Source organism: Papaver somniferum, chromosome 10 (assembly GCF_003573695.1).
Source record: "Papaver somniferum cultivar HN1 chromosome 10, ASM357369v1, whole genome shotgun sequence".
NCBI classification, from domain to species: Eukaryota; Viridiplantae; Streptophyta; class Magnoliopsida; order Ranunculales; family Papaveraceae; genus Papaver; species Papaver somniferum.
Window position 1 is genome coordinate 161,244,720 of NC_039367.1, and position 13,835 is coordinate 161,258,554.

General features: G+C 36.9%; 2 protein-coding genes and 1 long non-coding RNA gene across 3 annotated transcripts; 2 read left to right on the forward strand and 1 right to left on the reverse strand.

Moving 5' to 3' along the window:
* Nucleotides 1-395: 395 nt before the first annotated feature.
* Nucleotides 396-1,368, reverse strand: LOC113317018 (ylmG homolog protein 1-2, chloroplastic-like). Its single transcript, XM_026565173.1, has one exon. It carries the CDS (start codon nucleotides 1,334-1,336, stop codon nucleotides 629-631), a length of 708 nt encoding a protein of 235 aa, XP_026420958.1. The 5' UTR covers nucleotides 1,337-1,368; the 3' UTR covers nucleotides 396-628.
* An 8,302-nt stretch (nucleotides 1,369-9,670) lies between these two features.
* On the forward strand, nucleotides 9,671-11,032 carry LOC113316732. Its single transcript, XM_026564879.1, has 6 exons — nucleotides 9,671-9,700; nucleotides 9,783-9,818; nucleotides 9,908-10,150; nucleotides 10,254-10,456; nucleotides 10,537-10,707; nucleotides 10,930-11,032. Exons 1-6 carry the CDS (start codon nucleotides 9,671-9,673, stop codon nucleotides 11,030-11,032), a joined length of 786 nt encoding a protein of 261 aa, XP_026420664.1.
* A 171-nt stretch (nucleotides 11,033-11,203) lies between these two features.
* Nucleotides 11,204-11,560, forward strand: LOC113318222. Its single transcript, XR_003344330.1, has 3 exons — nucleotides 11,204-11,231; nucleotides 11,314-11,433; nucleotides 11,535-11,560. It is a non-coding gene; the product is annotated as an uncharacterized LOC113318222 (long non-coding RNA).
* The last annotated feature ends 2,275 nt before the right edge of the window (nucleotides 11,561-13,835 follow it).

Consider the following 13,835-nt stretch of genomic DNA (forward strand, 5'->3'; position numbering starts at 1 on the left):
CCGTAATAATAGATCTATATTGTTAGATACTTATACAACTGCTGATAATGATAATGATAATATTCCCTCAACTACTGTTGAATTAGAATGGCTTACAACCATAATCCTAGACACGTATACTTGATATGCCAGGTCTGAACAATCTAAGTTTCCATCCCCAAACATGTAAAATGTTTCTACAAGATAAAGATATACATAACCAGGCTCAGCAGACAACGGTTCCAAAAGTTTAGATTTTTCCTTCTCACTCATCCAAAGTAAAATCTGAATCTATCGGACAATTCAGGATACTATAAGAACAATGATTAACTAGTGTGATAATCAAACAAAGACAATAGATTGAATCATAAGGTACATATTTTTGCGCATCATATAAGACTCAAACATTCCATCCATTAAGAACAAGAAATGAAATGCATAACCCAGAATTGACTTTATCTTTCACAAAATTTCAGCATTCATATATATTCAGATAAGATAATCAGTACTATATTCAGCAAAATCAACTATTACAGCACTAATAGCAAACGAAACATAAAACTTAAAAGCAGCAGAACTTACTCCAATTCAACGCTGCCCCAGATGTATAAACCATAAGAAAACCCCAAAGCTATCATCACTTCACCAATCAGTACATTCCCCTGCTGTTATTAAGAATTGATCCCAAAACACCCAAAACAGCAAAAGCAAGCAACGGACTAACATCCAATGTATCAAAAATCGGTGGAATTATATTCCGAAACAAATTCAAATAGGGATCACACAAATCCCTAATCGCACTCAGTGGTTGACGATCCCATGGAATATTAGGAAACCAACTGAGCAACACCCTAACCATCAAAACCCCACTGTAAATATCAAGCCATTTTGACATACCAGAAGCAACCACAGTCAATGGCGTATTCAAATAACCTCTGGGTCTTTCCTTAATCGCAGCAAAAAACAATGGACCAGCTGTATTAACCAAATTCCTCCCCAATTCTGGTGTTGCTGCTGCCTTGTTCAGAACCCCTTGAAAGATTCTCGATAATGATAAACCAATTGCAAAAATTGATGTGATTGAATCGGACAGAAGAGTATTGGGTTTATCAGGGTTTGATTTTGGGAGAACAAGAGGACAAGCTGTTGATGATGATGATGAAGCAGAAACCCTAAAGTTTGGGAATTGGGGTTTATTGGTGATACTGAGAGATAGTCTTGGAAAAGTGATTGCTTGATTTGAGTAAGATATTATACGATGATTTGAACGGAGGTTTGGAAGATAAGAAGATTGTGGGTTTGAAAGAGTTAATGGGGTTTTAGTGGGATTAGCAGCCGTCATGATAGAAGTAGCCATTTTTGCTTCTCGAGTTATGCCTCTGTTGAGCTCTGTAGAGGGACTCTTATCTCTATTATTGATGCTTTTTGTTGGTACATCCGGTTTATATGATATGGGGCACCATCTCATATTCTTGGACAATATTATATTATCCCCACACACTACTGGCTAGCTTTGCAAACTAACCGTGAGAAGTGAGAACAAGCATTATGGTGCTCTTCCTTGACGTAGGGTAATTCCGATAGGTAATTTGCACATTGAGAATTTTGATCAGACACGTGGATGAACGAATCAGGTCTATTATGTGCAAGCAAATATACGCACTGGTGGAAGAAGAAGTGCGTGATAGAAGTTTTGACATGTGTGGTTGGTTAAGCCGTTGGCGGATGACCAAGAAACCCCAGTGAGTAAATTGTTAAGGATAGATTTTTGCTTTTGCTCAAAGATATTAAAAAATTACATGGAGTGCTCGAAGTGTTGTTGTTTGTCCTTAAAACGGTTTTTTTTTTTTTTTTTTGAGTTTTAGATTCATTTGGTACAAGGGATTTTGGGTTATTCACTTGTTGATGGTGGATTTTCATTTAAGGCTAAAATTGAAAAATCCAAAACTATGCGCTAACATCCTGCAAAGGATAAAGCCACTGATAAAGTGGAGAATACTTCTTCACTATAAACTTATAACATTACCAATTAATGCATGACCAGCCTTGTATTTCCTGTACTACTCCATTCTCATTATTGGTGCGGCATGACGACTGAGTGATCGCTCTCAGCAGAGCAACACAAATCTCCAAGCATTAAATAAGGAGGCATGTACGAAACACCCGTACAGTCTATAACTCTCGGAGTGTTATACTATCCCGATCGAGCATATGGACTGTCCATATCAGTCTCAGAAACAATCATGACCATCCAACTTCACCAGCATGATTGGATGGCTTAGTTGGATCCATAACCCTCAAGCAGGTATTGGAGCATTCAACACCGGACCAATGCGGACCCCGCATGGTCGGACCCCCAAAAAAGGGAAGCATAGCTTGCTAAAACGTCCAGCCAAAGCAATATGGACTGAAACCCTAAATTAGGATTTGCGACACATTACATGAGTTGCAAATCAGTCTCAATCATCCATCTTCGCAGGCATAAATGGACGGTGTAGATGTAGATTCAAAGGGCCCAGAGCATTTCAACACAATCACCACGGGCCCGCCCACAAACACGACCAACCACAGTTGGTCGTTCCAAACCGTACGCCCAAAATGGGCATGCCGCACGGCCGGAAAAAACCCTAATTAGGGTTTACATTGATTGTGAACGTCTGTTTTCTCCTGATCCAGTGGAGGGTTTAGAAGTCGACTGAGCAGGTCCAGTGAGCATCAACATGATCACCGTTGACCCATATATCTCCACACCCGATCGTCCAAGGCATACCATGCCTGATCGCCTCGATTCGCACGCCCAAACTGGCGTGGTCACACCTCCCAATCACGAACTGATCTCGAACACTCAACTTTACCGGACAAATTGAGTGGTTTAGATCACGCTTTCATGGGACAGTCAGATATAGGCGTGAACACCAGCCTATCACCTACACGCCGAACCAATCGGCCGGAACCGACCAAGATTGATGGTCTCGAAACGCGCGCCAAACTTCTGTCGTAAATCAATCCTGATCGCTCCTCTTTTTCGGACAAATTGAGTAGTCCAGATTACGCTTTCACGGGACAACAAGGTATGGGCATGTACACCGGCATGCCGTATACACACATACCCAATCGTCCATGCCAAAATCGTGTCCCAAACTTGGATTCGACCAAGCTGAAAAGTGGTGCTTGCGCACCGCTTCCAAAACCCTAATTCCACTAACGGTCGTAGATGAGTGTCTCAAAGGTCTCAAAGATCATCTCGTCCGTCCAACTTCACCGGCTTGGCTATACAGCCCTGGTCAGGAGTTAATTGGTCAGTGAGGCGTCATGGTGATCACCACCCATCACTCTACCACACCATGTAGTCGGTCAAGGGAGGACTTTCTTGCGCAACCTCCAAACCATCACATGAAGTAGGCTGGACATGAAGCTATTTTGAGACGCTCAAACAACGATGCTCATACATGCTAAATATACTCGATGCAATAGCTGCATAGATTACACACGATACTTCACAAGTATCGACTTCCTAAACACTTAGTTATCTAATCTAGCATTACATGCTACTTTCTGTGGGTCCTACGATCCACACACTCGAGACATCAATCATGTCACAAACTAGGAGATACATACTGGGGTATTGGTCTGGTGGTTTACAGCGTGCAGCGTGCAACGCGCCATCACATGAACGTGTCAGGAAGTCATGAACGGTTAATTATGATGGGAGAAGTGGGCAAGACTAATCGTGTAACACTAACACACGACTACACTACCCCATCACTCCACTTTCTCCACTTCCCACGAGATACGAGGTTCAGGCTCAAAGACTTGTATAAATAGGTTCACCTCCCTATTTCCAAGACAGGACAAGACAACAAAAGCAAGTGTTGATACAACCGTATTCAAACACCGGAACTGATAGCTTACGTTCTGCAAGCCAGTTCAGCTTTCTGATACATGTAATACATAGCCAACACCTTCACAATCTCAACACATTCTTCGCTTCCCTCCCTAAGATCAACCCCATCTCCACTACACCATTTTCCCCGAATTGCAACTAAATTTTGTAACAGCCCAGCAGCCGTTACAAACTTTTATGTTACAAATAGCCGTTACAACCTAGACGTAACAGGGAGGAGCCGTTACAAAATTTTTCCAGATTCGTAACAGGGGGAAACTGTTACGAATAGTAACATGCTAATTTTTACGTGTGTCAGTCACACGCTTGGTGACACTAGAGCCGGTAACAGATATTATTGCGCGTGTGCCATTCAGCCGTGTGCCCCCTTTTTCCACCCAAGTTCACTAAGCTAGAGTATTATTCCTCCCCTGAAGAGATAAGCTCGTGAAGAGATGAGGGTTTCATCGAGTACACTCATTTCATTTTTTTCACTCTCTTTCTCTCTTCGTTTCTCATCAGAAGATACCAGAAAGTTGTTGTTTTTTTTTTTTCAAATTTCTCGATCTGTTAGTATTCAAATTTCTCGATCAGAAGATATCAGAAAATCAGTTAGTATTCAAATTTCTCGATCTGTTATTTCAATCGTAAGTTGTTGTTTTTTTTTTTTATTCATTCGATCATCGTCTGTTTTTTTCATTGGGATTTTTAATTTTAGGGTTTTTCCATCTGATAAATCTATTATGATTTATATTTCTGATTTCGTTTTAGGTTTATTTTTATCTGATATAAATCTGATACGATTTCTTTCTCTTATTTCAGGGTTTTATCTGTGGAAGAGCTGAAGAACTTTGAAGGTATTTGTTTTATCATCTGTTAAATCAAGTTTTAGGATTTGAAGGATATATACTAACTGATATTCTGATTTCATGTTAGGGTTTGAAAGACTGAAGAACTTTGAAAAACTCCAAAGAGCTGAAGTTGAAGGTATAAGAATTGATTTGTTTAATTTCAATTAGTATGAATTGATTTTTTTTAATTTTATTTTTAGGTTTTCAATTAGTATGAATTGATTTGTTTAATTTCAGTTTTAGGGTTTCAATTAGTATGAATTAATTTTTTCTTTATAGCATGTTAAGATTATGGTGTTTTATGTAAACTAGCATGTGAAGTTATTTGGCCAGGGCTTCGACAACCTGTTTTCTTTGTAATCTGTTTTCTATGAACTACTTGTAGACCATATGTATGAACTCTGTTTTCTTTGTAATCTGTTTTCTATGAACTACTTGTAGACCATCCTCTCCTCGTTGAGAGGATGTTTCTGTCGTTTTCATGAGGGCTTCGGAAAACCCACCACTAGGACTAAGTACTTGGTTTGATCCTATAAAGTCTATTTTGAAGGGTAATATGTCATCTGATGAGAACAAGAAATGGATGAAGTGTGACCGTAAGTCTGGTGAATACATACAAGGTGTGAGGTCATTTATACAGTTTGCCAAGAATCATGGTGGTGGGAGGGTTTTATTTTCATGTCCTTGTCGAAATTCTATGAATGGTAAAGGTTTAGTTTCACTTAGTGAGATATCATTGCATTTGCTCAAATATGGTATTTGTTTGATGTATAGAACATGGCGTCATCATGGTGAAAGTTCAGTAGCAGCACGGTCAAGACATAGGGATAACACTACAGCAGTTATGGATGGGAATGTTACAGTAGGTGTGGATGTGGATGGGAATGTTACATCTGCTATGGATATGGATGTGAATGTCACGGGAGGAGTTGATGTGGATGATAATGTTACAGCAGGTGTGGATGTGGATGAGAATGTTACAACAAATGTGGATGTGGATGATAATGTTGGGACCAAGGGGTGTTGTAAGAAAAAGTTATCAGCGGCCGAGCGAGAAAGAGTACCATTGTATCCTTCGTGTCCTAAAGGAAAGTCGGCGTTGTATGTAGCGATAATGGTGAACAACATAAAGACTCAGTATGCGACACTAGTACAATAAGGGGTTTTAGTCACGGTTGACCTTGTCACGGTTTTATGTAAATACGTGACCAAAATTAAATTAGTCTCAGGGATATAAAATTGCGGGACTATTCACTATATCTTTAGTCCCGGCATTAATTTTAGCTGAGACACTAGATTCCTATTATTTAATAGACTCGGTTTTGGCCAAGTCCTAATACGTGTTTATCTATCTCTAGAGACGTGTCTTCACTTTGATATATGATTCTGGATTTTGGATCTTGGTTTCGATATGACCGAAGTTCAAAATCAGAAAGAGGGAGGAGATAAGGTTTTAGCCTCGAAGAACAGCTGCCGTTTCTAAAACCTAAGTCCTAGAGTTTATGTTGCCAACAATTCGAAAACAAAATTCATTCTCCACTGTTATCAATCTCTATTTATCCATTCAGCTAATTCTACCGAAGATTTTATTGATCGATGAGGTCTCACAGAGATTTTTTATTGGACAGGGCTTAAATTCAATCATGTTTGATGCAACTGCTTAATACCCGCGCCTACGATATACCCATTACAAATTTACCTCCAATTTTGGTTTCCCACGATCAACACTACTCCACTCCCTATTTTCTCTCCATTATTTCCTTGTTTGAAACCGCAGCAGTGTTGAAGGGATTACATGAAGTCAACTGCAAGTTGTTTTCTCTATCTGATGTTAATCAAGCAAAATCCTTCCATTCCCCTGTAACTAATATATTAAAAGGTGAAAGCATCAACAGCTGATTACAAGGTATTCTCCTCCTAAAATCAAAGCATTCTCTTATATTTTTTTGGGGTCATTCTCCGAATTCGGTATCTTATACTACTCTGATCAATGGGCTGGTGAATTGGGTATTACATACAAGGTGCTTGATGAAATGTCAAATAATGGGATACTGCCTGATTCTCACACTTGCAGTATATTTTAGAAAGAAAAGATTAAGTGTTGTCTTTACCTTTGGTTTTGCATTTCTTTATTTGTTGTCTTTTATATTTATTGCGTCATCTCTTTCCTTATAGTTGTTTTTATAGGATTTGAATAAGTTAACTAAGGGGCTAGTGATATCAGGTGTTAGGGAGACCTCGGCATTGGCCACAATTAAAGAAGAAAAGGAAGATTTAAATGGCTTGAATGGTTATGATATTTGGTATAGTGAAAGCGCTTCATTTAGAAAATACTAGTCGGTCTCTCATTAGTTAACCACATTTTTTCATGCTAAAATCGAATAGAAATCTATTTTCATTAGTAATAGCAAATACTTCATTAGTAATAGCAAATACTAGCCGATCTCTCATTAGTAATAGCACCTTGGATATGTTTGTAATTTTTCGTTATTGTCTTTACTAGTAATCTCGAACTTCAGATATTATCTGTTCTTGGATATGTTTGTAATTTTTTGCTCCTAGCAGCGTATATATTATCTGTTCTTGCAGCTCATTTCATGGATACTTCAGACACAGAGTATGATGGCGGGCTTCAAGAGTATTCAGATTCCCACAGCGAACAATCAGGTTTGTTGTTTAAGTGTTTTCTTGCAGTATACATGGTCGATTCGACCAAAAAAATTTGACAATATAAAGATCCTTAAGGTTGTACCGCGCCAAACACTTATCAATTCGTTTTTCTTTTCGTTTTTTTTTTATCTCAAGTTTCAAGTGAAGATAACGTGGATGCAAATAAAGGAAAGCGGGGTAAGACAAGATTACCAAAGCTTTTAAGGGATACTAATGGTGAAAGGCGGACTGTTACTTATGATGAAGCCAACCAAGCAACCGGTAAAAATGGTTGCTTGCTCTCAAGTTACATAGGCAGCGAAGTTGGTCCAAGTCTTGGACTGAAGTATACCTGTTGGAAAGAAGTTCCACCTGTAGTGAAGAAAAAGTTATGGGAGGACGTAACGGTATGTATTAATTAATGAAATGCCCAATGTTAAAATCCCTACCAATGTTTTTTATATATATATATCACTTAGTCGATGTTTATTTACCTCCAGTTTAAGTTTGATCTCGACGAATCAAAGAGGAAAGATGTATTGAGACAATTTTCTGACTTGTGGCGAGGATGGAGGAAACGAACTGCTGCAAAGCATGTTACCCCATTCGAAAAAAGCCGAAAAAAGCTTAAGAATGTTCCTTCAGATTTAAGAGGTTTTGTAGAACAAGAAGACTGGAAAGAGTTTGTAAAACGGAGATTGAGCGACAAAGGCAAGGTATGTCAATTGAGCTAAACAAGATTGGGTCGAGAATTATTTTGTTACTATATAGAGCTAATACATTTTTAATTTTCAGGAGTTGTCTGAAATTGGCAAAACGGTACAAGCTCACCACAAATATCCGCATAGGATGGGACGAAGGACCTATGCTGGATTAAAGGACAAACTGGTTTGCATTCATAAGTTTTTTTTTGTTTTTTTTTAATTTGTGAAGTTAAATGTTGAAATTAATTGCTGAGAGAGCTCGTGTATACATTCTCATTTTTTTCCATCTGTTTTTTACTTGAGTTCGCTATCTGCTTCCAAAGTTTCTAACTTCAATTTTGTTGTGTTCTGTCAACATAAGCTTTTAGATGAAATATAGTGTTATACAACATAAGCATCATACTGATATTAATGTATTTGCTGTACAGAAAAGAGAAGGAAAGTGGACAAGTGATTCACCCCCTCCACGAGAATTATTATGGATACTTGCACGCCAAAATGAAAATGGGGAGTATAAGACTGATGAGATTGGTGAAGTTGCTTCTCAAATTGTAAGATAGACAACTTCAATTTAATTATACACAAGTTCTATTTTAAAATAAGTAGATATCCAGTTTAACTCTTTATGTGTGCAAAAAAAAAATTTTGTAACAGGATGACTGCTCGAAAAAGATCAAAGAGGGTACAGTTGTCTGTGAAGGTAAGACAGATGCCCTTGTAAAGATTTTGGGTGAAGAACATGGTGGAAGAGTAAGGGCTGCAGGTACAAGAGTGACCCATAGTCAGTATTTTGACACTCCTCGACGGCGTGGATCATCAAATAAAGATAATCTGAATAAAATCAGAGAACTGGAAGAGCAACTAAGAGTGAAAGATGTACAAGCAAGAATAAGTGAAGAGAACTTGAGAAAAGAATTCCAAAAACAATTGGAGGAACAGTCACTAGACACAGAGAGAAAATTGCAGAAACAATTCCTTCAGTTCAAAGAATTATTGGGCAAATCCCAATATGATACGATTCAGCCACCTATGATGTCCTCAGAAAATGTCCCTGCCTTAGTGAGTTGTTTTTTTAGTTTATTGGGTTAATCTGGTTTGATCGTTTTTGAACACCTTAATGGAAATGGCATTGCAAAGTTTTCAGGGTGCTGAGGATAAGGACTTAGCTGAAACTTGGGGGGAAGCTGTTCACGATCCGAAAGGAAAGGCCCAAAATATTCGGGTTTGTCAAAATTTGAACTTTAGACATATACTTATTGTTCTTGTGTACGAGTACCTTTGTCGTAATCGAGTTGCAGTAACCAATCAGGATATATTGAGAATGATAAAAAAAATTTCGTTGGATATCAATTTTTTAGAGACATAATGGGGCCAAAAGCTCTAAACTGAATGCTAGAAAGACGTCTCAAGAATTGAACAGTACATCTATCCCGGCCTCTCTTAAAGCGCCCGCCCAAGTGAGTGTTTTATTCGGTTTATTTTCTACATTTTTTATCCTCAAATGTTTGGAATCTTGTACCTAATTATGATATGGTGATAAATCATAGTTTATTTTGTTGATCCTGATTTTGTTACTCATTTAATTTATCTAGGTACCTAATTCGATGTTGTCCTCAAAAAAAGTGGTTGCACAGGTGAGTTGTTTAATTTGTTAGAAATCAAACCAGATTAATTGATTATGCAGGACATTCATATGTTATTATATGACGTCTGCAGCCACCAACAGGACCACCTCATCCGCCTTCTAACAGGGTAAGTTTCTTAATCTAAAGAACCCCTACTAATGGCGTTCTCATCTGAAACTAGATAACTCCAAATATAATTTTATATTTGTCATGTAGAGCCATCCGTGTGAATTGTACGACAAAATCAGCAGGGTTGTTGTGCTGGGACATGTTATTCACAGCGACTCAAAAATGATTCATGGAAAAAAAATGCGTGATGATTGTTTACGTGTGTCGGTGGATTTTATGGAGATAAAAACTGCAATACTTCCATATCCATCTGGTGATATTGTTACTGTGTATGATGCCCGTGAAAGTGTTGTTCAATGGCCAAAACACTTGGTGGTCCTTGTCGGAAATGTATTTTAATCTCTATTTTTTTTCAATTATGAAATCATTTACAGCGTAGTTTAATATCTCTTTTAGGTGTTGGTCGTCTTGTACTTGAACTTTTTTATTGCAGGGGCGAACGAGATTGGATGCATTTGATGAATTTGTTAAGAGAGCAAAAGAAGTGTTCAGAAGCAGGGCTGCGATCAAAGTTGAGTTGCATCGCGATGTGTTTGGTCAAACTGTAGATGTGCCTATACATATGGCACTAGAAGATATTGAGTTTGTTTGCACGTCTCAGAAACTTACGAACAATGCTATAGTCTTATTCATCCGGTAAGTCTCTGTTGATTGTTGCCTTCTTTTTGACTAGCTAATGGTATGCTATTGGAACTCGTGTTTTTATTTGTTCCTAGATTTTTGTATGAAAAATTGGATGGCGATGCACGCAAAACCAAGTTCGGATTTATGAATCCAGCGGCAGTTCACTTTTCAGTCAATAAAACAGAACTCGTGAAAAGTGTATTAAATAGACTGAAAGATTCAGTGCCGAGTCGAAAATACATATTTATTCCTTGTAATACAGGGTAAGCGGAAGATGCATTGCATTATTCATCTCGAATTTAGATATATTTTTTTCTTCAGAATTTAACCTTAATTTGCATATCAAGTAAAAAAAACTATTAGAGTTAGGGTATCCTTGTTTTTTTTTTGAAGCATAGTTAAGGTATTCTTTGATATCATCTGGTGTTGCTGACATTGCTTTTGCATACTTGCATATACTAACTTATTCTCTGTTCACTTTGTAGAATTCATTGGGTACTAATTGTATTTTTCGATGGGGTATTTTATTACTTAAATTCGTTGGATGAGAAGAGTAGATACAAACTAGAGGAGCAAATGAGCACGTAAGTTGATTTTGGGTTTGAACTTTTTTGTATGCATAGAAGGAAAAATGCTTAAACTCATGGCACTTCCATTGAACGATTTGTGAAACTAGTATCCAGTTTTTAATAAATATATCTCTTTGTTCTTCACCAGTGTTTCAAAAGCTTTAAGAAAATTAGGTGTCAAACGATCTGAAGAGAAAGTATTCTGGGTGGACGTGAAGGTAAGAAAAAGAAACTTAAGATTAATACCATTATTTTACCATTATTTTGTTAACTCTTAAAGAGTATGTTTCAAATACGTAGAATTGATACATGCAGCACAACCCTAAACAAAAAGGAGATTGGGAGTGTGGATTTTTTGTGATGCTATATATGAAGCACATTATAGAAAGTTATGACACTTCAATGAGGAACCCTAAGGAGGTAGTGATTCAACTTCTTCATGCAGCTCAATATGTTTCCACGATGTGATACTAAAAATGTTTTTAACAGAGCTTACATGTGTTTGAACTCTTTGAATGCAGATGTTTAAGTCGGGGATGAACTATGGTACGACAGAAATTGATGAAATCAAAAGGGAGTGGATGGATTATATTTCACCAATTCTTGAGAAGTATGAGAAAAAAAATTTGATGTTTTTCACCAATTCTTAAGAAGTATTGAGAAAAAAATTGTTGTTTAGTTTGAATTAATTAATTTAATGACGTTTTAAATACTGTCTTCCCTAGCTCCTTATTTTAGTTTGAACTTTAAAGGATTGGTGCAGCTATGATGCAAATGGTGTTCCTAAGTCTTAACTGTCTGATATTGTGTTCATTTTTCTTCTCTCTTCTTTTTGTTTTAATTTTAATCTAAATTTATAATGCAAATGGTGCTCATAATTCATTTTGAATAGGATATCCTTCACTGCGCATGAGAGAAACTTTAAAAGGGGGATCTGTGTGAAGGAAAACTTAACAGGTTTCCGTGATTACTTAAACCAAAGATAGATTCTGACAACATGTGTTTCGATCACATGTGAGGCATGTACTAATTGAGTGAGAATATTTTTGGTCAAAGTGCTCAATTTTGGGAGCATGGAATTGAGTGTGAGTTATTGCTAAATGGCAAAACAAAATAAAGATAAGACTTTTTAGATAATTAACATATTTCAATACATACAAATAAAAATAGGGATTACATGTTCGCTTACAAGAATAACAAAAACATCAAAATGCAAGATAATTAAGACCCTAATACAAATAAGACATCTATAAGTATATCGCGAAGAGAAAGAACAATAAACCGTAATGATATCCAATTTCTTTTTATGTATAAGGGAGAGATGATGTTATGTTCTCAAGTAAATTTTGACCATTTAATCTGATTATATTCTTCTTCGATAAGAGATGCTCCTAAAATAAAGGAGTAATTTTCGAATAAACTTGTCGATCCACACGAACGCAGATGCCGATAGAAAACGACGTCATAATGAATCGTCGATGTTTTTATTCGAGAATAGTAAGCCATGAACCAACCATTAAAATTTGAAAAACTCTCCCCATAACGACGAAGAAAATCGCCCCAAAACGGCGAAGAAATATGTCAAAAACACGAAAAGTGATGTAAACGCATCTTATTCAGTTACCTACTACTACCAAAAACTTGAAAAGACAAAGAATCTTTGCTCAAATCTAGCCCAAAGGGAACAAATTTGTGCAAAACGGTTCTAGGGTTGTTTTTTATAAAGGGAAGAGAAAGAGAGAAAAGAGAAAAAAATCTCAAGGTCTTATTAACACCTTTTATTTAAATTTAGAGACAAAAGATGATTTAGATTTTAGACTGAAGACACAGGGTTATGAAGAAAGTCTAGATCAGACTTTCTACTTTACCCCCACTTAGTCATGTCATTGTTCTATATGACCTTCATCCTTGCATTGGATATGAAAATTTGGTGAAAAAGATATTAAATCCTATATGTCATGCTTTTTTAAAACCTTGGCCCATTGCATTGGAGATTCTCTAGCTAAGTTTATTTTTTGGGTTATATTGTCCAAGTTTTGAATCACTTGATGACTTTCGAATAACCATATCTCCGGTCAAGTGAGAGGTTTCATGTCACAATGTTGTATTTCAAATGTAGGTTTCGGGTTATAAGGAAATGCTTGAGATAGAAAGTGGATTTCGGGTCACATTACTTAAAATTTGTATTGCATGGATGATTATGGGTCACAAGTTTCGAGTCTGTGATAGGTATCAAAGGACTTATTCCTTCTTCTTTTTTGGTGAGAAAGTTACCTTAGATTTAACGAAGCGGAGGGTTCATTAAGGGTTCATTAAGACTTCTTTCAGTTAATGGTTCCTTCCTAACAAGGCTATCCAACAAAAAAGGAAAGGAGATCCAAATATCCTTGACATAGTATTTTCTAGCCCGACGTGTAAGTCGGTCTGCTAGATTGTTTTTTAACAAGCCTTATAGTAATACACACAATTTTAAAAGAATGACAACTAGAAAGATTACATCATACTTTAACTTCCAAATGAACCACATAACAATAGCACATATACTTGGCCAACTAATAACAAAAGGGGATATGCCAAGGGTATGATCATGCCAGTAAAGAAATAACTCATCAATCTAATCTAGATCAGTAGTAACTAGATGTTGCAGAGAGAAACCCCAAACCAAATATGAGATGCAATGGGACACTTAACTAATAAATAAATGCATAACAAACTCTTCCTCATTTTAGCATAAAGGACATTTATCATCCATGTAAGGCTTATAGAACTTAAGAAAGGAATTAACAGACCGCATCGAGCAAAGATTTTCCACATGAAGAACT

Excerpts from the sequence above, each read along its gene's own strand:
- LOC113317018 (XM_026565173.1), bottom strand. The coding sequence starts at position 1,336 with ATGGCTACTTCTATCATGACGGCTGCTAATCCCACTAAAACCCCATTA.
- LOC113316732 (XM_026564879.1), top strand. The coding sequence starts at position 9,671 with ATGTTGTCCTCAAAAAAAGTGGTTGCACAG. Across the intron at positions 9,701-9,782 it reads CAAAAAAAGTGGTTGCACAG|CCACCAACAGGACCACCTCA; the intron begins GTGAGTTGTTTA and ends TGACGTCTGCAG. Across the intron at positions 10,151-10,253 it reads TGGTGGTCCTTGTCGGAAAT|GGGCGAACGAGATTGGATGC; the intron begins GTATTTTAATCT and ends TTTTTATTGCAG.